This window comes from Primulina huaijiensis, chromosome 8 (genome assembly GCF_012295235.1).
Source record: "Primulina huaijiensis isolate GDHJ02 chromosome 8, ASM1229523v2, whole genome shotgun sequence".
Taxonomy (NCBI): Eukaryota; Viridiplantae; Streptophyta; class Magnoliopsida; order Lamiales; family Gesneriaceae; genus Primulina; species Primulina huaijiensis.
Window position 1 is genome coordinate 21,853,074 of NC_133313.1, and position 25,010 is coordinate 21,878,083.

Genomic DNA, 25,010 nt, shown 5'->3' on the forward strand with positions numbered 1-25,010 from the left:
TAGGACATATTGATCTAATAATATACAATGAACCATATATGATTTTTCATAAGAAGTCATGCATTTGACAACATGAAAAATGAGATGCGGGCATACTAAATGGCATGATGGCTGCCTTTCTCATTGGGGAACAAAGTAGTGAGTCCAATCGGCCTCATATCCCTCAATTCGTTCTTTCATACTTCAAACAAGCTCTTTTACAGTAAATTGGCCGGAACAGACAAAAATGATGCTCAAAATATTCAGCTCTTTTTGATTTGTTCTGAATGTTCGAATGATGTTGTAGAAAGATTAGGCTCATTTATGTTACGGGTTGATCCAAATTCTCCCCATAACTTTGTTATATTTGCTGTGTTGACTGATATGAAAAACTGATATCATACCGTGTGAGATCCTTAACTCTTAATCATTGTTACAATATAATTTGATTAGAGTTAATTAATTGAAGCAGAAAACGAGTAAAAATTTTCTTTACAATGAGCTCAAATGTGTCAACTATAATTATAATACTAAAAATAGTATATTAAAAAGTCTTGTCTAAACATATCAGATCATAAAATATGTCCACACATAACTAACATCAACTACATGCAAACAACTCATATCCTCGGGACATGCCCACGTATATAGATACATATATATACTGGGATATGCAGCTCAACCTCAACTCAGATGTGACTCCAACCAGAAGTACCGTTTCCGGTCTCCTGATAACCTGGAGTAACTGACATTGTCCACACACAAAGATAACAACAGCCAGGGGTGAGCAAATGCTCCGTATGAAACAATTATAATATATACAACATGTATCTACACAATGATTTATGATATACAATGCATTCATATCGTGGAGATATCAGGTTAAATGCCTATTCACTGAGCAAGTATCGGAACCAATCGAATTACTATTAAATCAATGCTCGAGCCGACACACCGACCTCAGTCAAATATAAGAGAATATCCGTATGATAGCGTCGACAAAGCACCATCAAATCCCAAATCTCAATCAATCAATCATAGGCCACAAATGATTATGTTTTTGATTCACATAATGTCTAACATAACATCATGATCAAAACCCCATAATCAAAATCCAATGATATAAAAGTGTCCAAAGATTATAACTCATAATCACCAACACAATCTCAAAAAAAGTAACAGAAAATACACCAAAAAAAAAAAAGTGAGTAATACACACAGGTTCATAGTTACAAATCACAATCTCAAACAACTTAATAGTTCAACGTGACTAAAACAAACGAGTGAAAGATACAATACAAACTAAACTATGGATCGTTTATCTGCTTCAATCAATACGTAGTGTTCCGAACGCCGGCTTTTATTTTCTCTAACATATTTGTAGAAGATGTACTGAAAAATTATCTGTCCAAATCATTTAAGGACAAATCAAGTTACGGGTGATTATTATCTTTTAGAACGGAGCTAGACAGTGGTTGCACAAAATTTGCGAATGAGATAAAAAAAAAAAAGGAAGAAAGAAGGAAGAGTTAACGCAGCAAAGGATACAAAAAAATCCAGCACGACGCAAACAATTGCGTCCAATAACCAGGGCATATTTGCTTTTATCACCTTCCACTCGATACTTCTCACTAATATGCTGCATTTACAATGCACAGTAAATAATAAAATGATGCATTTAGATGGACAAATTGCAATTTTGATCTGGAATATTTTTTTTATTTCAGAAATTTAATTTAATTCAAATTTCAATTTTATCCTGATATCTTTATATTTTTTTGAATTTTAGTGTTTTTCCGACGCTGATCTATCAGCACGGAAAAATGTCTAAAATCGCTATTAATAATTGAAATGTGAGACTGAGATTTGCAATTTTATGGATTTTTTTTCTATTATGAGCATATGACTTTTTGGACACACATATATAATTTTGATATATACATCAACCGGGCCAACTTCTGTGCGCACCAATGAGGTGACAACTACTTATTGAATATATAATTTTGATATGCTTCGTCGAATGCAGTATGTGAGTATCACTTCAATATTGATGTGCAAATAAATAGGCACGGTTGGTAGTAGCATAACAAAATTATCTATATATATATATATATATATATATGTGTATGAGATGAAAATGTAGGATATACCTTGCAACATATGTAGAATTGGCAACCAGTGCGAAAACGAACATCAGAGGATTCAATCCCTGTCTCATCATATACATATATATATTATATGTATCGAACAAGAGATGATTATTGATCACTCGTCTGAAAAAAAACACTTAAAAAGTCTGCTCTATATCACTAATGTACGTACATACCTCCACACTCCCTCTTTGGATCTGCAGAAGAAATACTGGAATATTATTTATACTAATACAACAATTAAATTAGGTTAAACAAGTCCAAAATAGTTTCCAAAACGTGGGTTTGTAAAATTAATTTCTGAATCCACGAGCCATAATTTTACTCAAAACATCTACTAAAGTACACTTACATTCAACCAAATTTGTGGGATTCTCCCGCCCATGTAAATGGCTGCCATCAACCATCCCAACAATTGCCCATACGGATTTTCATTAAGTTCCTGTCAATTTTTCACTAATGTCATAATTAAGCAGTTTACCAATAGCCAAATCTTTGAGAATTAAAAATAATATCTTATTGGAGAAAATGATTTTTTTCAGTACATTAACTTGTCTAATTTTGCGTTTTTGTCTCCTTAAGTTCTCAAAGTCTAGTTTTTGTCGACTAAATTTTAATTTTCGTTTATTTTTGTTTAATTGCTGATGTAGTATATGATAAGTCAACAATTTTCGATTTCATGTCAGTATTTTTTTGTGTCATATCAACATTTAGACTAAATTAAGCAAAAACTAAAAGTCATTGCATAAAAACAAAAGTTTAAAAACTTAGTAGAATAAAACCCGGAACTAAACAAATTACTGAACTGGAAAAAACTATTTTATATGGTGTATTGAGTAAATATCAGCAAGAAACCTGGAGTGATAGTGATGATACGATCCCAGCTGATAGGTTTTGGCCACCAACCAATTCCCTGAAAGCCCGGCTCAAGTGCGGGAGATTTGCTGAAGTAGCAGCAAAAGTTCCATACCCTACCTGAATAATTTTTTTTCTTCCATTAATTACTATTTTTTCATGAGAAAAGAAAATTTAAACAAACTTATACGTTTTGGGTCAAGCCAAGACGTGTGTGTATGCGTTGTTAGATATTACAGATGATTGAATGCACATACGGGACGGGGTATTGGTCGAGGCTGTGTGGCGACATGTTTGATTATCGGCGGCAGATTATTTTCGGATTCATTATCGTCATCATTTTCTTCGGATGAAGAATCATGTTCCAAAACAGGAGGTCCACTTCTTGCTTTTATGTAAGAAGATGATTTTGTTGGAGGAGTATCACTTCCTGCCAAGGATCTTGCTGATCTGCATTCGTTTTTTTTTAAACATTACAATCGCTCGCGCACAGTCACACTAAAAATTCCATGTATTTATGCATAATATGAATATATTATTCAAGCGTCTTTCTATTTTCTAAAATAGTTTTGAGTCTCTATAATAATTCCATCAAACATTAAAAATTTATATTAATCTTATAATGTAATGAAATAAGTTTTGTCATTTACATATAATTAATTTAATAAGTACAAAATTAAATTATTATTTTTAGAATATAGTAAAATTTAAACTAATTTTAGAGACAAATAAATGGTCTCAGCGATGCTTACGTAAAGTAGAATTTCCTCTTGTAAGGTACATCAACGGGCACAATTTTTGTAGTTTTACTTCTGTCTTGACACTTAGGTTGTAAAGGTTCAGTCTCCTCTTTAACCTGCAAAATCAAGAAGAAGAAGAAGCAAAATATTACTTTTGGAAAACTAACATATATATGCTATTAAATATTAACTTATGAATGTCTACGTACGCTGTTTATTTCAGATTTGTTGGGCTTCCACCACTTAGAAAAATGGTTGTAATATAGGCATTGTATTGCTAAAATGACAGTCACACTTGTATAAAGCTGAAAAAAAACATATATTCCACAAATTAATTAGCCAATCTAAATAAAATTATAGTCTAAAGATCTGGTGCATGTCGTTTTCTGCTAAAGGAAAATGATGTACTACGAGACTAAAAAATTTTAGCTTTAATTTTGTAATAATTAATCTATTTAAAATTTCCAATTTCCTTTTACTTAAAGTAAAAGTTCCGTCCGCAAAATATGTAATTCGAACTTGAAGACTTACCACTGCAGTGTAGAACTGGGTGGGTAACTGCATCAAATTAAAAAAATAAATCGATGAGAATTTTTAGTAAAATTAAAAATAAAATATAAACTTTTCAGGCAACACGAGTTTTAACATATGCTTTCTCAAACCAACAGGACTTAATTAGTTCCATTAACTCGTCTACTTGTTGATCTCTGAAGCATAATATTTAGGTTTTTTTAAAAAAATCCTTCCATTAAAATAATTTAAAAAAAGTCGTCTAGTACTTGTTTCCCATTCGACCACCTTTACCAACAAGCAGTAAAAATAGAAGCCGGAAATTCACCGTGGCTGGTTCGAGAATGCAGCCCACGAGATTCAACACATCGCTGCATCAAACAATGAAATTAAGAAAACAAATCTTCATGTTTTACATAGAATATTTCAACTTTATTTCAACTGTAAGTATACATATTATTAATGCATGATATATACATGTAGCTTGCTAGGCCGCTCACGTACCCGATAATCCAAGTGGAAAGAAAAGCGAGAGACACGCCATTGGCGGATTTGTTGGAGAAATTGGTAACAATCTGCGGGATCTCTGCAACCGCCCAAGAAATCAAACTTAGTACACCGAAAGCAAACGAGATTTCATCGTTAATGTTACACAGACAGTCCTTGAAAACATCTTCGATCCATCTGATACAAGGTTTCTTCTCAGCTGGGCAGTATGAAAGTCTCAACGGTTTCATTTTTAATGTTCTTTTCTCGCTTTTCCGATTTTCCTTTTCTCAGGTTTAATTTAATGAATTGGGTCATATAAATAACAGATGGTACTGTCTTAATTGGTTCTTGCTACTTCCAATGTATACCGTATGCGTACGTATATGCTTGTCGTTATATTGTTTTCACTCGTGATAATTGATCAACCAGAAGTTTATGTTGTCCATAAATATCGAAAGTGAAACAAGTTTCTACAAAAATATCAGTCTGTCATCAATTAATTATATGATGATAAGATTGATTAGAACGTATTGTTTTGCATGGTATAATAATCTGATTTAGATAAACATCAGGTATATGTATAAATTCATACACCAAACATCATATAATACTAATTGTAATATATATATCTTATTCTTATTATGTTGGCGATGAGTACCACATTCGACTCGTACACTGGACAACTGTCAAACAGCTCCTTCAATCACATTTTGACATCACACTGCCAACATATTCAATCGGTGCTGAGACATTACAGTTTATATGGCACATAAATTTTATTTAAAGCAAAACAGTAAAATTTTATAAATTTTATTTTATTTTAATTTTCGAGGAAATTTCTGGATATATATAGAAAGGAAATTTAATATAACAAAATTATATATTATACATAAACGGCTAATTCATTGGACAACGACTAGCATGACGCTGGATTCATCGCTGCGCGGCATCCTGTCCGAGTAAAAAGATTATATAATGTAATAATAATTAAAAGCCACCGAATTAAACTAAATCCAAATTCCAAAATATTAAAAGCACAGTTAAATTATTTACGCTTTGGTTCAACAATCCTTGGCCATAAATTAACGTCGTCCCTTGAAATTAAAGTTTAGAATCAGAAAAATGAAAAATTAAAATAAAAATGATAACTTGGATATTCCTAGGAATATGTCCACATACAATGTACGACTATTTTAGGTACAAAGGTGGTGGAAAATAAGAAAAACAAAATATTTACAAAATATGGATATTCCATAGAATATGTCCAGATACAATGTATGGGGTTACATTACAAACATAGATCTTCGGAAGCCGTATGTCGCAACATGCCTGTGGTAACGTTTATCTTGTCCTTGTCAAAATGATTTATTTTGGTGCAATGAGACACCATTGTAGGTTGTAGTGGTGAGCAAGATCATCTTAACCCCATAGAAAAAAAATCAAATCAAATTAAATATATAGTGTTAAAATATTAGAATTTGAGTCTAATTTCATCCCAAAATCAAGCTCAAGTGGAAGATTGTTAAGATTCGAACTTAGATCTAACTCAACCCCAAAAGCTAGTTCAAGTGGGGATGATTGTCCAAATCCATATATGTAACTCACGGATTATTTATTCAATTGATGTGGGACAACTAACAAAGATGGTCATGAAAATCTATATATAAAACTCTCAATAACTTAATTTAGCCGATGCGAGATATTTAACAACTTTCTCATACTTCATGATTGGACAACTGGAGCGTAAAGTTTATAAGACATTGGTTGGTGGTCCATAAGGACAATACAACACATAACGGTGAGTATGAGCTCTGATATCATGTTAATATATTAGGATTTGAGTCTAACTCCACACAAAAAAGCAAACTAAATGGAGAAAGATTGTCTAAGTCTATATATACAACTCCGAATAATTTAATCTAAATGATGTGAAACATATAACATATAGTTCGTCTCAATCAAACTAACTATATCCAAAAAAAATATCTAACTTAAAGTTAAATGAAAAATCTAAGCCAAATCGGAAAAATCGATTTTATTGTTATTAAAAAATATATATTATAGAATTTGTTAAAACTTTAATTTGCCATGAATGTTTTGGATATATGTTTTATTATTTTTGTAATCTTTTATTAATAATACATGATTCTCAAACTTTCAATGTCTTGAATTGATAATATGTAAGCAACTAAACACTGTCATTAATTAAATTATCCGCGAAGCGATTTTGGTAAATTTATTTTTAATTTTTTGCTAGAATTTGTATGATGGATTGTTGAAATAATAAAAATATATTAAATAAAATAAATATTAAACTAGCGGCCGGACATACATATTATGCATTTGTACAATATAATATATATCACACACACACACACACATATATATATATATATTATTGTGGACAAAAACTTGTGTGAGACGTCTCACGAGTCGTATTATGTGAGACGAATCTCTTATTTGGGTCATCCATGAAAAATTATTACTTTTTATGCTAAGAGTATTATTTTTTATTGTTAATATCGATAGGGTTGACCCGTCTCACAAATAATTAAAGATTCGTGAGACCGTCTCACAAACGACCTATTCATCTCACAGGTCGTATTTTGTGAGACAGATATCTTATTTGGGTCATCCATAAAAAAATATTATTTTTTATCGTAAGAGTATTACTTTTTATTGTGAATATCGGTAGAGTTGACTCGTCTCACAGATAAAGATTCGTGTGACCGTCTCACAAGAGAATTACTAATTATTGTGTAATACATATCTCATATTTAAAAATTTATTTGGGTTGAAAATTGAAAGACGTGATGATTTCTATTTGAATATTATGCTTTGTTTTGTTTTGTACTAATGGAGATGTGCGTATTCGTAACTTTCACGCGTTTACCTTAATAGGGAAAACGTAGATAAATAGGAAGATCAGACAGAGAATATAGATAGATAGATAGACGTCTGTCTCATTATCAAATGAAAAAATATAATTGTTGTAATTGACTTCATTGCTTTCTTACATTTTTTTTTGTAGACATAAATGATGATTGATGATGATGGAATTTATTTTGAAAATAAAAAAATAATCATTTTGATAATTCGTATTTTGTATGCTAAATCTGTAAAGATACATTACATTCATGTTAAAACACTTCAATATTGGTAATTTAAATTATATTCGAAAAGATCAAAATATTTAATTTTAAAAAATAAATTAAAATTTAAAATCGATTTACCATCTAAACAAAACCAAATCGAACCCCAATCAAACAAAAAATTTAGGCATGAATTTACTAATTCAAGAATAGGAAAACTGCATTTTTAGTCGTACATATTTACCTATTTGTGATTTTGATTTTTTTTTTTATTGTCGAAAAAACTTAAAATAGATGAATATATTAATTAGTATTTTATGAAATAATATTAATTAATTATTATTTTCAAGCAACTAAATTTTTTATTCAATTAAAGTCTTGGATATAAAAAAACCGAACCGAAAACACCAAACCATACTATGAAAAACCGGATCGAACGAAAAAAAATGATTCAGATATCGGATTAGGCATTCGTAAAACCGAACGTAATATTAAAAATCAAACTGAACCGTCCAATGAACATTTCTAGCTATCACGTAAAAAACTGAAATTTGACAACATATAATAATAAAATCGCAAAAGATAAATGTATAGAACCAAAAATATAATTTTTTCATTCATAAATTATGACGTGGTTTGGTCATCTGAATTTAGTTTGATCTGAAATTTTATTGAAACCAAACCAACCGCACTTGATCACCAGGACGAATTAATGTGATAATAGTAATTAGTGACATGAAAAAAATCAATATTTTGATATTAAAAATAGTTTTTGAAAATATGAGCTTGTCCCGAGCTTTACTCATCTCAACAATTAATGATATGCGTGCCACTTTTTTTATTTTATTATTTCTCTTTTTATTTATTTTCATAATTTTTTCTTTATCATTTTTTAACCATTAATATTTACTACATAAATTCCATTATAAATGATAAAACTAAAACTTTGAAACTCTTAATTATGAATTTAAAAAATTACATTATCGATAAAAAAAAAAAATTAGTCTAACTCCTTATAAGGAGAAAAATATTAAAAAAACTACATTGTTTTTTTTTTTTTGAAATTTTTTAATTTGTTTTAATAAAATTTAAACTTATAATACATTTATATTCTTCATTAAAAAACTATTTATCAAGTTAGAGTTCGCTTATAATGAAATTTAACTAAAATACTCATTTTACCCCTTATAACTCATATTTAAATATACCATTTTCATAAAAGGTAAAATATGTATAATCCTAATTTGGCTAATTTGTATTAATTAAGTCATTAGTAAAAGTTGATACTCTTATCATTTTGAATTTTAAGTTTTTTTATTTAAATTTGAATGTTTATTAGTAAATATTATGTTAATGGTTAAAGATGGAAAAAAATAAAATTCAATTTTAAAAGAAAATAGGAAAGAAAGAGAAAAAAAATCAACCATACCTGGAAAAAGAAAATAAGGAAGAATGAAAAACCGAAAAAAGAAAATTGAAGAAAGATAAAAAGCAAAAAAAAACACACATGTCATTTATTGGCCATGAGAGTAAAGCTCGAAGAGAACATACACTCCACACGTATTAGAGTGAGTCTATGTTATATCGAGAGATTTATTTTCGATTTTTGTTTTGTATTAGATGATATGTCGTTTATCTCACTATAAAATAATTGATGTATCCTATTTTTTTGTTTTCAACTAAGACGATCGGCCGATCATATGATACAAAAACATCGTAAATAGAACTTATGTATAACATAGACTCAATTGTATTATGGACAGAGGACGTCATACTAAATAAAAATTATACAATGGAACACAAAATTCGAAAGTAGCACGTAGCACTCCTTAAGCGAATGAATGTCTATGTATTGATGAATCATCTCCACTGAGTAATTGAGGAATGTTGGTCACCAATTAATTGGTTCCACCATGGAAAATGTTCCTCCAAATCCCCTAATATTAAATATTTTTTTTAGGGAAAATCACAATTTTGGTTACGTAATTTAATTTTGTTTTTGTTTTTATCTATATTATCAAACTTTAGTATTGATTTTTATATTTCATTTTAATGTAACTAGTCATTTTTCATCGAAAGTGTTGATGTGACACTACATACGAAGTGTTACGTCGAAAAAAATCTTAAAATTGCTACAATAAATTAAAACATAAAATTGACACATAGACTACTAAAATCGTAAAAAGACAAACATGGAAGACTAAACATACAATTTTATGTTATTTTTAGCAGACTAAAATATATTATGATCCATAATTATGTAATTATTATATGAATTATTATAAAATTATTATACACAACTTATAAATTGATATATATACACACGCACAAAAATTATATAAAAACAATAATATGTTGTTTGTCAATCATCAATATCTCAATGTATTTTCTTATAGTAATTTTTTAAAAAATGAGATTGATATATAGCTAGTGAATACATTAATTTAAAATTTTCAAAAACTTTAAACCTTTTGGGTGTTAATATCTTAAATTACCTTCTCCCCATGATACTAATTTACAATCATAGTTCAAATTTTAACTGAATGAAAATTGATCTGATAGAACCAAAATTTCCACATAAAAATATGTATTGCATAAACGAAAATATCATGATAGTATTTCAATGTTGGAAACTTGAAATATTTTATTGGATATTAAAAGAAGGATAGGATACGTAGAAAATAAGTCTAGCCCTCGTTCAATTTATAATAGTTATAAATGAAATCAGCATAAGTTTTAATATTTTTTTATTGCAATCAGATTTTCTTTATTTGGCGATACATGTGTGTGCGGGAATTTCTTGGAAAATTCTCTACTCCAAACGGCGGGCCATATCAATTATTGTATTTTTTTAAGATATAAAGGGAGAAAATTTCCTGTAAATTTCCGAGGATGAACTGATTCGGACTTGAATTATAAAAGGTAAAAGGTAATAAAGCTATCTTTTTTAGTTGATCATTCACTTGTCATATTTACAACTGCACGAAATTGCCATACAATTTCTCAAAGTCGGTCATGGCCTGCCAGCCCCATTCCTTACGTTACAAGAAGCTGAATCTGTTCGGCAACCGATAGTTTGGTGATTTCTATATAAATCCGTCGAAATTTACATATATAGAATTGACGTTCTTGATTTTTGATTCAATCATGGCGATGCTATCAAGAATTAAAAGTTCATTGATGGGCACCAGAGCTCATCTCAAGCTCCGGTTACCCGGCCTACGCCGTTCGAGGGAAAGACGCGAAAGTCCATCAACTAAATGCACCGCCGCAGACGGCGGCGGAGGTGTTGCAATCACCAAAGAAGATGAATACTGGCGGGTTTTCCGGTACTTCGACACGAACAAAGACGGCAAGATTTCTGCGAATGAGCTGAGGAATTATTTCGCGTCTGTAGGAGATTCGGTGTCGGACGAGGAGGCGAGGAAAATCATACAAGAGTTCTCCAAGGGAAAAGGCGGCGGAGAGGATTCCATGCGGATGGAGTTTGGAGAGTTCGTACGCATGGCGGAATTACGAGACAACGATGATGATAACGTTGTGATACTCCGACGGGCTTTCGAAGTGTACGAGGTTGACAAGGGCAGCGGCTTCATCACGCCGGAAGGGTTGCGCTGTGTTCTGCTGCGGCTCGGGGACGTGAAATCGTATCAAGAATGCGAAGCCATGATTGGCACTTACGATCTTGATGGAAATGGTGCGCTGGACTTTAACGAATTTCAGAGGATGATGACTTAGATTGTTCGTACGATGTATGAAAAGTGAACAAATTGCTCTAAAAGTCGTCATCGGTTTTCAGATGTTGCAAATATCCAAAATTTTAACAATTGTTTGAGAGATTTGTCGCTATTTGTACCGAATGTTGCTTGTTTGAAGACATTTTTAATCTTTCACAATATAGTGATTGATTCCTTACAATTCATGAAATCGGTTAATGTAACTTTTCATATGCCCAAGATTTACGTTAGCTCGGAGTTTACTCAATATGATGAATATCGACTATGGATTTATCATCATAAAAAAACTTATAAGTTCATCATCCATAAAATAAAATGAATGTACTTTAATTTATTTCCATCATTAATATTAATAATTTAACTATGCAGTCATTAATATAAGACAGGTGAATGAATTATCTATAATAATTGCTGAATCCAATTAATTTATGTGGTGCATAATTAAGATTCGAAATCGGGACTTTTACTGTCGGGAAGATAATATTAAGGCTCTGTTTAGATTTAAAAGTTTTTTTTTAAAAAAAAACTGAAAAAAGTGTTTTTAAGTTGGCTTTTAATGTGTTTTTTAAAGTGAAATTAGTTGTGTTATTTTTATATTTGGATTAATAGATAAAAAAACAATAATTAACCTTTGATTGAGTTTATTAAACGTGTGTAATGCTCAATAGATACCTGGTGTTTGTTTGAATATTGATATAACAATAATAAAATAAAATAAAACAATACAATATAACCTTCGTATGTATTTCAAAATTATTAAAATTTGTTGTCTAAACCTTAGCCTAACTACCAAATGAATCATTGTATTTTTAAGATTTTTGTATTCTTTAGAACTTAAAAATTTATGTACTTAAGTCTTTAGATTTATTACGTCTATGTATTATGTTATGTATTGTTTTTCCTAAAAATAATTGAAAAATTATTTGATAAAGCATGTTTCGAAATTTTGATTTTAATTCGAGTATTTGTAAAAGTAATTATTAAATTCATTTTTTCTTTCTACCGAACACTAAAACTATTTTTTTGTTTACATAAAATTTAATTAAAAATACCAAAGTCGTCAATTAAATTTTTTTTTTTTGAAATGGTCAATTAATTTTTTTTACAATTATAATTTTGTATATCAAACTGATTTAAAAAAAAAAAAAAGGCACGCAAACCTTAGCATTTGGAATTATTGATACCCTTCGAAGACGGGGGGTACTAGTTTTTTGTTCGAAATTCCAAGAAAATCTGTCCGGATTTTGAGATTTGAATTATAAGAAAGTGGACCGACCCATAAGAAAAAATCAAAGACAATAAATCTTTTGTTTGTGTTTGTTTATATATTTGTCCCAATCTTAGACCACGTCAAAATATACTTTTAAAATGAAAATTATAATAATATATAACAAGATTGTCAAATATGTTTTATTTGTTTTTTCCCCCTTAATTTCTCCAGGATGTTAACCATATACACATGAAATTCAATTTCCTGTGAGTCTGTCTTTATTGTTGCATTTTCAAAAAAATAAATAATTAATTCAGATAATTTTACAATTACGATAATATCCTTATTTTAATGTAAAAATAACTAATTTAAAAATATTAATTAAGCTAGAAAGAAAATTTTAAAGAAATCTTTGTACAAATAAGCAATGCATGCACAAATATACTAATATATATAAATCTGAGTAGGTCTCTTGTGAGATAGTTTTACGAATCTTTATCTGTGAGACGGGTCAACACTACCGATATTCACAATAAAAAGTAATATTTTTTCATGGATGACCCAAATAAGATATCCGTCTCACAAAATACGACCCGTGAGACCGTCTCACACAAGTTTTTGCCTATAAATCTTGTCCTGTCTGTGCATTATCTAACAAACTACAAATTCCCCACCAAAGATGATTCCACCATGCACCCGGTTACTGAGGCAATGTTGCATAATATTTTTTGTCTTAACACTATTTTCTTCCTTGAATTCTTGATTCTTGTTCCTACATTAAATTCCGTAAACCAAATCCATGATTTAATAATCATTCCACGCGTTTATTCCTGTTATCACTGCAATTGTTTAAATTCAAGAGCCCTCGCAAACGAATAAAGCACGAAATAATCCCACCAAAACATAAAAATGAACTGGTTTCTCACTTCTGTAGTATCTCTCACTTTATTCACTCCATGCATAAACACGCAGCAGAAGTATGTAGGAACTGCAGCATCGAAATGCACCAGAAGTGGAGAAACAGATGCATCTGAATCTTTTCTCTACTCATGTAATGGTGAATCCTCGTCTTGCCGAGCTTTTCTGATCTTCGCAGCAAGATCTCCATTCAACACAGTTCCGACCATTGCAACTCTCACATCATCTGACCAAACAGAAATCATGAAAATCAATAATGCTACGCGGTATACGGTTTTTAAGACAGAGCAAGAAGTTGTGGTTCCGGTGAATTGTACTTGTTCAGGTCGGTACTATCAAGCAATCAGCACTTACCAGGTTCTAGGCGAGCATGAAACATATCGTGTGATTTCAAATGACACGTTCCAGGGATTGTCAACCTGTCAGTCAATCAAACTTTCAAATATTGACGTTGGGTTTAAATTGGTACCTGGAAGCAAGTTGCGAGTTCCTCTACGATGTTCATGTCCAACGAGGGGGCAAGTTCTAACAGGAACTAAGTATTTGCTGACATACTCGATTAGCATGGGAGATACCCTTTATGGTTTGAGTAAAAGATTCAATGTAAGTTTAAAGAGCATTACGGAAGCAAATAGTTTTCCTGACGAGCGTTTCACCATCTATCCTCTCACGACAATCTTAATTCCAATGCCGAGGGAACCCTCGAGCTCAAACACTGTAACTCGTGGTTACAAAGTGAGGGCGTCAACTTTTCCTGCACATGTTGCTCGAAAACACATGTCAAAGAAAGTACTCTCGACTGCTGGTATATCTGCTGGAGTTTTTTCTCTGGTAATATTTCTTAGTCTGCCAGTTATCTTCCTGTGCTACAAGAATAATAAGCCAGTTCTAGAAAAGAGAGGAAGAAATGAAAAGTATTCTCCAGAAGACTTGGTTCTTGAAATTGCAAGATTAGAGCGTGTTCTCAAAGTTTTCAAATTCACTGAAGTAAAGAAGGCAACGGGGAATTTTCGAGAGAAAAGGAGGATAAAGGGGGAGGTATACCGTGGAACTTTTGGAAGAGATGTTTTGGCAGTTGAAAAGATTGCTGGGGACTCACGAACCGCGGTGAAGATATTGTATCAGATCAACCACTTCAATATAATCAAACTCCATGGATTCAGTGAACATAAAGATGACACGTACTTTGTATATGAGTACATGGAAAATGGCTCTCTCCAAGAATGGCTCGGCAGAAGAGGATCCGACAGCAAAAAGGGGTGGAATGAGAGGATTCGTATTGCACTTGATGTGGCCAATGGACTTCTCTACCTTCATAACTTCATGAAACCAGCGTATGTCCACAATGACATAAGAAGCAGCAATATTCTTCTTGACAGCAATCTACGAGCAAAGATAGCAAATTTTAGTCTGGCAAGAAAAGCAAACTCTGATGATGTAATAACACGGATTGTGGGCACTGAAGCATACAGGGCACCTGAGCATATGGACACGGGTCCAATCCCCCCCAGGGTTGATGTGTATGCATTTGGGGTGGTGTTATTAGAATTGTTCACAGGGAAAAATGCGGTATTTGTGCAGGATGGCAAGGAAAAATTACTGTCGTCTGAAGTAGCAGCTATAGTGGAAAGCGAAAATTCAGAAGCTGAGCTGACCTGTTTCATCGAACTTAGTCTTGCTGAAAATGGAGGAATAGTATGGGCGATTCAAGTGGTGAAATTAAGTTTAAGCTGCTTGGAGCAAGATCCTGAAAATCGACCAAGTATGGTCGAGGTAGTTTCGGTTCTTCTGAAATTGCAATTGAATATGCAAAAGCCAAGTGCAGTAGCACTAGTCAATTGATAAGATTGCGTTCAACGAGGAAAATTAAGTCACCACCTTAGGCTCATCCTCTGTACTTTTCGATATATATTTTCACATTAGTCGGTAAACATACCAAGTATGTGGTATAATAATACACACCACGGATAAGCATGGTAAATCTAAAAACAAAAAAATTCAATATTGAAGATGAATGTTCATATACAAGGTACAAAAATGACTCCCTAAACCTATCCTGACAGCTTCTGTACTGATGCGTGTTGTCCTATATACATTGGCCATGGATATTAATACAGGAAACGCCCGGCTATAATTCAGTAACAAAATATAAACTCAGAAGGGAAGAAGTTATCAACGTCTGCAACTGAATTTCAACGAGGAAAGTTTCCTGTCTCCCTCATGTGGTCCAGAGTCCTCCGTAAGCCAAACTTCAGCACCGCTTGGTCAGCAGCTCTAAAACCATTTCCATATGTCTCAGATGTATCTGTTGCTATCTGGTTTTTGAAAAACATGCCAAGTTTTCTCTCAAAAGGAGACCTTGGCCCCCGTCTTGAGGTTGATGCTTTATTACTATCAGACAAGGACTGGCTCTGGGATTCCAACCACATATTGGCCATGACTTGGCAGATGCCTTCTTCAATATCTTCTCTCAGATTTCGATAACCTTTCAGAAGATCACGATAAACATGTTAATTATTCACGCTCTTGATAAATGATAAATGACAACTATAACATGGGGGAAGGTATGAGAAAAGACCATTTAGTCTTAACCAAGCATGCATCATCTCATGAGCTAATATCGATCCAGTCAGCAACCTGCTCAACGCAACAAGAATCAGAAAATGAAATGAAACTTAAAAGACTTTTAAGAAGCGCAAAAAAAAGAAACAATGATAAAATATGTATATAAGACCTTGGAAGACCGTATAGAATGAGAATTGCAGTCACTTCACAATGTCGTCTTAGTTTATAAGGCTCTGTTCTCATGCCAAAAACTTGATTTCCAGCACCCAATCTTGGTCGCCTCAAAATCTGGTGATGCAAATGACAAAAAAGAGTGCAAATTTAAATTTAAATTCAAAGTAACTTTAAACTAGCCAAAATGGGTGATGAGAAAGAAATTGGCCACAGAGACCCTTACAGTGCTAATAGTTTGTTCCTCGGAAAGACAGAGACCTCGAGTCTCAGCTACGTGATGATGCCCCTGCAAGAAATGAAAAATCAAATTAAAAGCCACCTCCAGTATAAACAACTGGTGCAACAAAGCTTCAAAAATAAAGTTAAGGTTTTTCTCTCGTCGTGTGATTGAAAAAGTTTCTTACATGCCTCTCTCCACCCATCGCTTCATTCAGAGCCTGCCTCTCAACCAATAGTATAGGGATTTTCTGAGTCACTTTCATATTTAATCCCGCGAAGAAATCTTGTATGTCATGTAAAAGGGGCTGACACTCATTGGTATCCATAATAGAAGAGTCCATGCACTCCAAGCAAAGCTTTCGGCCATCATTAAGGACAGCACATCTCGAGTCCCATGACTGAAACAAGACAAACATTTAATCCATTGCACTCACTAAGGTTTCATGCAAAAATAATTGGGTTTCTATAGATTTGGAGTGATCTGTTACACAAACCTCCATACGCTCGCAACTACAGCACCGAGGAGTTCCATCATGCTCATGACTAGGACAGTATTTCTGGGACCAAAAAGGATGTGCCCTATATTCAATAAGACCGGTTGCATTTGTTCGAATCTGTGGAGCAGAAATAAGAGTTGAACCTTATCAATAAAACAAAAGTAGCAAGCACATGTTTCTAATGAGAATAAGAGAGTCAAAATATAGAAAACGTTACACGAGTTAGAATAATCTACATTAACAGAAACAATCGCTTAAACATAACATCTAATGGAGGATGCACATTTTTTCAAATAACACAATACTCAAACGCAGCGTTTGGTTGGGCGGATTAGGTGTGATAGATTATTTTATCACACCTAATCCTGCGTTTGGTACGATTTTTATTTAACCAGCCAAATCCTTCCTATGAGTGATTAGGTGGTATTACGTGTGATAAAATAATACCTCCTTCCTTCGTAGGATTATTAATCCCTCCTCTATCCCTACTCTCTTTCCAATTTTACCCTTCTTCCTTCACCGCTATTGAAGGACCTAGGCTGCCGGACCGCCGTCGCCGCCGTCGCCGGACCTCCGTCACCGCCGCCGTTGCCGGACCGCCGCCGCCGCCGGACATACGCCGGACCGCACCGCCGGACCTTTGCCGGAACGCCATCGCCGCCCTCACCGGACCTCCGCCACCGTCGTTGTTGCCGGACCGCCGCCGGACAAACGCCGGACCGTACCGCCGGACCTTCGCCGGAACGCCATCGCCGCCGTCGGACCGCCAAATTACCGCCGTCGCCGAACCACCGCCGGACTGCCCGACCGCTGCCGCCGGAGTGGAAGAAGAAAAAAAAAGAGGAAGGGCAATTTTGTCCTTTCATAAAAAATTTCAAAATTATCCTATACTTAAAAATCTTACAAAACATACTAGCATATATTACATATCTACGACAATCATTTTCTTTATCATTTACATACTAATCATTAGTTTATTTTATCCTGAAACCAAACGCAGCCTTTGGCTTAAATTGAAAAACATGATTCCTCCACTGCATCCCAAAGATCCATCTGTTGTTAAACAACAAGCATGGTTAATTGTCAAAATTTGATATTAATATTACAAATTCTATGTTTGGACTTTGTATGCTTTTACATAATACTAGTAATTTATTTTGGTGGGGTTTATTTATTTCAAGTTGCATTTTCGTGCATGTCTTCGACATTGCTAAAAATTACCCAAGCATTTGGATGTTTCTGTTATGAGATTAGGGTAAACTTCTTGCAATGGTTGCAATAAATTTTTGTACAAAGTATAAATATATTGGAATAATTTTTCATCATCAAATAATGTTGAGCAACTCTTGAACTTAATCGAATGCAAAATGCATCGAAGTCTTGAGTCTTGAAAATTGTTTCAAAGATATAGCTCGGGATTAGATTAATGATGTGATGTTTGGTGGTTTATGTAGCTTATATGCTCCAACGATAAGGTACAGTATCACTGTTAAGCTTCCAAATGTTTCGAAATTCGTAACATAGTATCTGTCTAGGATCTGTCAACCACAAGGTCACAAACATTAAATTCGGAAAACTATAAAAGATGCAAATTTCAACCTCTTAATACATAGAGAGATATAATGGCCTACAAAATTTCAGATAGTGAGCATGATAATCCATGGTATGAGAAACTTACAAAGTGCTGGCAGACATCACATTTCGGATGATAAGATTCCCTGTAGCAAGCTTTGTGATATGGATAACTTCCAGACACAGAAAACTGTAGCAGAAAAATACTAATTGAGATTTCTTGACATTTTAAAGAGATTGATGATGCCCCAAATCCAATATGACGATTCAATTTGAAATTGCTTCTGCAATTAAATTTGAACATTAGGAGCATCTAAAGTCTTTTTATGAAAAAATAGCAAATATCATATATTACTAGCACGTTAATGATGTTAGCAAGCTTTCAGTTTCAGTAAAAGCATAATTCTGGTTAAAGCACCATCAGTTCTTCTATTCTTCACCTTTCGAAGCTCTTATATCAAATCAATAAGCTGGTTACAAGTACAAAAATGGCGATATCATATTGCATTTGACCTTATTTATGCATGTGGATAGATTCAATTAAATTTTGGTTTTTTAATAGGGCATCGACCACTGTGCACCCCTTTCATTTTCAAAAATAAGGCTACGAATCAATGGAATATTTTAGCAGTAATCCCGAGTTATTTAGGACCAGAGTTTAAAAAATCGCATAGTAGTACATACATGCATGTGGTCCAAATTATATAAGCATATACTATATGTACTAATTTCTAATATCAGTTCAAGATAAGGTAGACAATCTAGATGGACAATTGAGAATTGCTGTACCTCATAATCTGATATTGGTTGCTTGCATCCGTAACATCTAAAGCATTCTGGATGCCAAACAGCACCCATACAACTCAAAAATCGTCCATGGCCAATCTCTGTATTACAGCCAGCGCAAATCCTACCAGTAAAAGTAATAGAAAATTAGTAGAAGAAATGACCAAAACTGAGACCATTAAAAATATGAGTTCAACAATTAGAAACACAAACAAATGCGATGATGAACTCAGAAGCAAGAATTTTTTTTTCTTTATTGTGTTTGAATGGATTTAAAGTCCAATTACCTTAAGCTTGTCGAGTAGGGAAACGTTATAGGTTGGTAAAGGCTATCATAACCGTGTCCATATCCAAATCCAAAACCACGTCCATATTCATTTTGGTGACCATTGTCACGTGAAGACTCAGCGTTCAAACTCTCCTGTAGAGCCCGAGCAAGCAGTTCATCTTCTTCCAATTGCGGTTGACTATCTGTGTCATTGAACGATATTCACATATGTATTTTTCAGTAAATTTGTATGAATTCGAACAAAGTGACAAAAATGTAATAACAGAAAAAAAAAAAGTGACAAGCACTTTAATCCAAATTTTAAATTTAAAGCAGCACTCGACAAAAGTACAAGTTCCAGATTCATCAATCCCGAAAGCCAATTGCCAACTCACCTATCACAGCTTTTCTTTTCTGATCTTCTTCTGAAAGAGATAAAGCAATAGCATGTTCTATATCTTCAGCCTCTGACAACGAATCCTATACCAATGTTCACCAATAAACAAAATTTTTATGCAATAATAATAATAATAATAATATTAATATTAAGCGAATAAAATAATTAATTCATATGTCGAAAGTGAATTCATGCCACCAAGGAAACATTTGGTATTTGTGAGTGAAAACCAATTAACCGTGAAAGGACGTCATCTTTGTCCACTCAGCATATCTATTTGATTTGAGACCATAATAAGACCTATCACTATTCGTATAATAACTAGTTAAAAGATCCAGCTCCTCCCAGCTGACTTATGATACATTTTGTTTAGTATCACTGTGATTTTGTTGCCTTTGTTGGAAAAATTTGGTCATTTACAAAAGCATAGAGCATATTAAGTATAATAAGCAAATAACAAACCTAAAATTAATACATCAATAACTCGAAGCACCGAAGCATAGTAGTTACACATCAGGCAAACCAGACTAATGACGAACAGAAATAGATGGTCTGAATTTAGCATATGTTCTCAAGACATTATTAACATAAAATTTGAGGGACTATCCAGTTATGGTTAGTCCCTTTATATAATATACACAACCTTCCATCCCGGATGGACTATTACAACCGCCAATTTAATTATCTTCCATGTTGACTTGGTTTGAACCGTAGCCAAAATCTGAAGCCCCATTTTTCAACATGAACTTGGGAGTAAAAATAAAATTATAAGAAGTTCATTTAGATTTGGTTTCAAGAATATCCAGTCCTATCCTTCTGTCATAAAAAACAACACATCTAGAATCAACTTTCAACATTCAGGAAAAAATAAATAAAATTTAAAAAAACACAACGAATTTATCAACATAATTTGAGGACTGTAGGATCAACTGAGCTTCTTTCTGCTTCTAGCACCGTGTCGGATACGAGGTAGCAATAAACTGATGTAGGTTAGTGAATTGTGTTAGACTTGAGAGAAGAAGATTGAAAACAAAAGCACTTACCAATGAACTAGAAGGACGATTGGCAACATTATCTGCTCCATTTCTCCAATTATGTAGCCCCTCTGAAACTTTATGATTTGAACCTTTGAAAATTTTGCTAAGCCAGCCCATTGGTTAACTGCAAATGGCAAGGGCCGGTAGAGCCATATCATGCACCGAACAATAAATAAAGACGTAGAAGCAGGACACACCACTTTGAAGGATAAAACGAGATGAATGAGGGAAAAGTGGAGCACTCACAAACAGAGAAACACATATACAAACTATATACTGCGTCATTCATTTTCAGTTCTTCTCTTCCCACTCGAAATCTAAAATGATGTGAATGGAGTTTCACAACTTTTGCAGAATTTTTTATTGACAAAAGAATTGCCAGGACAGCAAAGATGTTCAAAAATTATTGCCTGCAGCCGAACCAACATTCTTGGCTAAAATAAATATTGTTTCGATCATAATGAAAAAACTTTTTGATCAGATTTATTTGACAAAAAATCGTGCATAGTTTAAACCAAATACTTGAAAAGATCATACAAACTGGCAGACAATAACAATGTAAATTACCACATAAAATGTAGGTCGAGTAATCATATTCTTCTTAAATATGCCAAAAAAAGAGAAAAACAAATGGAACCCAATGACACAAATGTAGTAAAATTGTATATGTATATACATTTGATCATCTTGAAAGAATGCAAAGTAAAGAGCAGCCCACAAAAATAAGCAAATTGTACCAACAAACAAGGAAACAGGGAGTCCAATGCAGCATAACTCAACACAAATGTGCTAATTGTTCAACAAAATCAAATATAACTTCTGGCAAAAAAAAACTTAGAAGGCTTCAAAAGGCAAGCAAGTAGAATACCGATTTACCTAGCAATCATGCCTCTAATAACCCAAATGCTTAAATTTCAAACAACACATAGTAGCTCATAACAGAACAACAAGGATCCTCAGTTTGTCGAGAAAAGTAGATATAATAAACACAAACTCGTAATAATGATCGTTCCAGCTCAATGTATCTTATAAACTCAAAGATAATTAATCATCCTGTATTTCAACAAACAACACAAGATATCATGAGCTTTACAGTTGGCTGACCTGAAAATAAACCCCCCAGAATCTGCAAAAGTGGCGGAAGCAATTGGCAATCGAATCAAAACAAACCAAACAAAACCGATTCTGCACGTACCCTTCAATGCTTTAATCCAAAAAACGAATCTTTGCACCAAATGAGAACCTTTTCAAGAAAAGATTGATCACGCAGAATCTTTCTAACCTCAATCCCTTAGACAAATTTTAAAAGTAAAAGAATGATTTTAAAACAAATGAAAAGGAGTACTTGTACCAATAATCCACCATGAAACAAAAAAAAAAAAAAGAAATCTTGTGGAAAAAATTGATTCGTATGAATAAAAGAACAGCAAAATGAGAACACGTCTCACAATGTTTTCAAAGTCAATCGGGAGATAACATATAAATGGTAAATTACAACACAAAAGCGTGAGCTGTTTGACTAAGAAAACATCAAATGCAGTTGGAATTTTTGAAATTGTGATCTTTCTCGAATAGTTGGATGAATAGGCATACGCCACGAGATTCCGAAAAGAGAAGACAAGACAAAAATGAAGATAATTAAACAAATTAAATATAGTAGAGTAATTAATTTTTTAAAATGTCGGAAAGATTTTGTTGCCTTTTTAAGTTATATTTCCATATAATCCTACGTCTCCGCGTATCTAATAATTATATCTAAACTCTCCTTAGAACAAATAATTAAGGTGAACATTTAAAATTTCAAAAATACCCCTCTCAAATTACAAAAATACTCTGTTTTTTTTTTCAAAATATAAATAGTATTGTAAAAAATATATTTTAGTAAATTTCATATCCACTTTACAAAATTTTGAAAATTACTAAAATTATTTATTTATCTTTATTTAGATTATTGAATTTTTTTAATGACTATACAATTTCTAACATAAATAAATTATTATAAGAAACATAAAAAATAAAATTAACAAAGATATACCAAGATATCACTGTGAATTTGTATTATCTCCCCAACAATATGTGTGTGTGTGTGATTATTATGGTGTTATACAAAATAGATATCAGGCCATCTCCAACCCATTGTATCATATTCTGCATTACATTTTGCGGTACATTGGTGTTACACCAAAATCATCTTCAGACCATTGCAATACAATAGAATATTCTCAGAATATTTTTTTTTATTTCAACATTAATATTTATATTTCCTAATAATTATTTATAGTTTGATAATACGATAATATTTAAATCTTATAATTTATATATTAAAATTGGAATTAATTATTTCGTATAAAAAAATTAAATTATTTGAATTAATTATGTCATATAAAAAAATTAATCAAAATATTCTTTTCATGTTTCGTAATTTTGTTGTTTCTTAGTTGTTGTCGTTGTTATTTGTTGTTTCGTAATGTTTGTTGTTGATTGTTTGTAATTTGTGCCATTTTTAATGCACTAATAATTTAATTTGGTTGTTTTTAAAATTTATAGTTTTATACTTAATTATTTTCAAATCAAAATATTAATTTTTTCATAATTAAAATTTCAAAATTTTAAATAAACTTAATTTAATATTTATTAAATTTATTAAAAAAATAATTTATAAATTTTATTATTTAATTGCAAAATTAAGCAATTAAAATAATCTAAAACAATTTTTTTTAAAAAAAAAAAATTTAAAATGCATGCTGCGCAATATGTGGAGTTGAAAATAGTGCAACTCTATTTCAGCGCAAATTGGAGAGTTGTGTTGGATCAATAATTTTAACGCTACAAATTACAATAGGATTGACACTATTGTAGTCTTAGGATTCCATCCATGGGCCCAAACTAAAAAATGAACCCGGGCCTTAGAATTGGGTCACAAGAAACGAAACTATGAATGAGCCAGGCCTTAGTTTTTAGTGCGTGTTCGTTCTTTGGCCCGACTATCAACGTGGGCCCGGAATTTATGGGCCGGACCTGGCAATTATTTGGTATAATGGTGGGCCCTGAGCAGAAACAAGACACTTTCAAAATGAAAATATGTGTGTGAATACATTTGAGGATTATTACCCAACCAAAATTTTGTCAATATCCAAATGTCTACAAATGATAACCAGCATCGTTAATTGGTGAGGATTTCCTTAATTTTATTTAAGGAAAAACATGTCTTCATGTAATATATGCAGTCTAGACTTAAAAGAAAATGACAAAAACTTATGTGAGACGGTCTCACGGGTCGTATTTTGTGAGATGAATATTTTATTTGTCTCATCCATGAAAAAATATCACTTTTTCTGCTAAGAGTATTACTTTTTATTGTGAATATCGGTAGGATTGACCCGTCTCATAGATAAAGATTCGTGAGACCGTCTCACAAGAGACCTACTCAAACCTAAATGGTACTCAAATCTAGTAATTAATTTCATACAACCACCATCAAGAGAATTTTCTTACTATATATATATATATATATAACAGGTTTAATATTTACTTCGTCTACATTGTACACGTTTTATACATAGGATATTAACCCCATAAAATNCCTGCATTAGATTAAAACGTGTACAATGTGGACGAAGTAAATATTAAACCTGCAATCTGGTCGAATGAATATTCCATCGCAAAAGTCTTTATTTTGAATTATTAACATTAAAAATATGACTAGGTTTAAAATATTTATTAACAAAAATAAATATGGTCGTTTGGAATCATTTCCATCACAATCAGAGGTTCAAGATAGACCCAACTTTAATTCAATAATACGATTGTAATTA

General features: G+C 32.4%; 4 protein-coding genes across 8 annotated transcripts; 2 read left to right on the top strand and 2 right to left on the bottom strand.

Annotated features, from left to right (window-relative positions):
* Positions 1-1,125: 1,125 nt before the first annotated feature.
* On the bottom strand, positions 1,126-5,057 carry LOC140983335 (vacuolar lysine transporter YPQ1-like). 2 transcript variants are annotated; one of them, XM_073450334.1, is made up of 12 exons: positions 4,739-5,056; positions 4,563-4,605; positions 4,256-4,282; positions 3,934-4,029; positions 3,737-3,840; positions 3,242-3,434; positions 2,985-3,104; positions 2,482-2,571; positions 2,306-2,326; positions 2,130-2,188; positions 1,528-1,618; positions 1,126-1,383 (listed from the first exon to the last, which is right to left on the bottom strand). In XM_073450334.1, exons 1-12 carry the CDS (start codon positions 4,969-4,971, stop codon positions 1,282-1,284), a joined length of 1,179 nt encoding a protein of 392 aa, XP_073306435.1. In that variant the 5' UTR covers positions 4,972-5,056; the 3' UTR covers positions 1,126-1,281. The 2 variants fall into 2 exon arrangements, with proteins under 2 accessions (XP_073306435.1, XP_073306436.1); XM_073450335.1 differs by lacking the exon at positions 1,528-1,618 and having other exon boundaries at positions 1,148-1,383; positions 4,739-5,057.
* Positions 5,058-10,717: 5,660 nt separating this feature from the next.
* Positions 10,718-11,762, top strand: LOC140983197 (probable calcium-binding protein CML41). The gene has a single exon (XM_073450135.1). It carries the CDS (start codon positions 10,963-10,965, stop codon positions 11,551-11,553), a length of 591 nt encoding a protein of 196 aa, XP_073306236.1. The 5' UTR covers positions 10,718-10,962; the 3' UTR covers positions 11,554-11,762.
* A 1,748-nt stretch (positions 11,763-13,510) lies between these two features.
* On the top strand, positions 13,511-15,522 carry LOC140983182 (protein LYK5-like). The gene has a single exon (XM_073450113.1). The coding sequence runs from the start codon at positions 13,672-13,674 to the stop codon at positions 15,520-15,522; it is 1,851 nt and encodes a 616-aa protein (XP_073306214.1). The 5' UTR covers positions 13,511-13,671.
* A 135-nt stretch (positions 15,523-15,657) lies between these two features.
* On the bottom strand, positions 15,658-22,813 carry LOC140983183 (protein DA1-like). 4 transcript variants are annotated; one of them, XM_073450118.1, is made up of 12 exons: positions 22,391-22,813; positions 21,202-21,319; positions 20,157-20,241; positions 19,781-19,964; positions 19,497-19,617; positions 18,814-18,897; positions 17,133-17,252; positions 16,824-17,036; positions 16,643-16,705; positions 16,415-16,533; positions 16,259-16,317; positions 15,658-16,165 (listed from the first exon to the last, which is right to left on the bottom strand). In XM_073450118.1, the coding sequence occupies exons 2-12, from the start codon at positions 21,310-21,312 to the stop codon at positions 15,873-15,875; spliced, it is 1,452 nt and encodes a 483-aa protein (XP_073306219.1). In that variant the 5' UTR covers positions 21,313-21,319; positions 22,391-22,813; the 3' UTR covers positions 15,658-15,872. The 4 variants fall into 4 exon arrangements, with proteins under 4 accessions (XP_073306219.1, XP_073306215.1, XP_073306216.1 ...); XM_073450114.1 differs by having other exon boundaries at positions 22,300-22,813; XM_073450115.1 differs by lacking the exon at positions 22,391-22,813 and adding an exon at positions 22,072-22,269.
* Between the last annotated feature and the right edge of the window lie 2,197 nt (positions 22,814-25,010).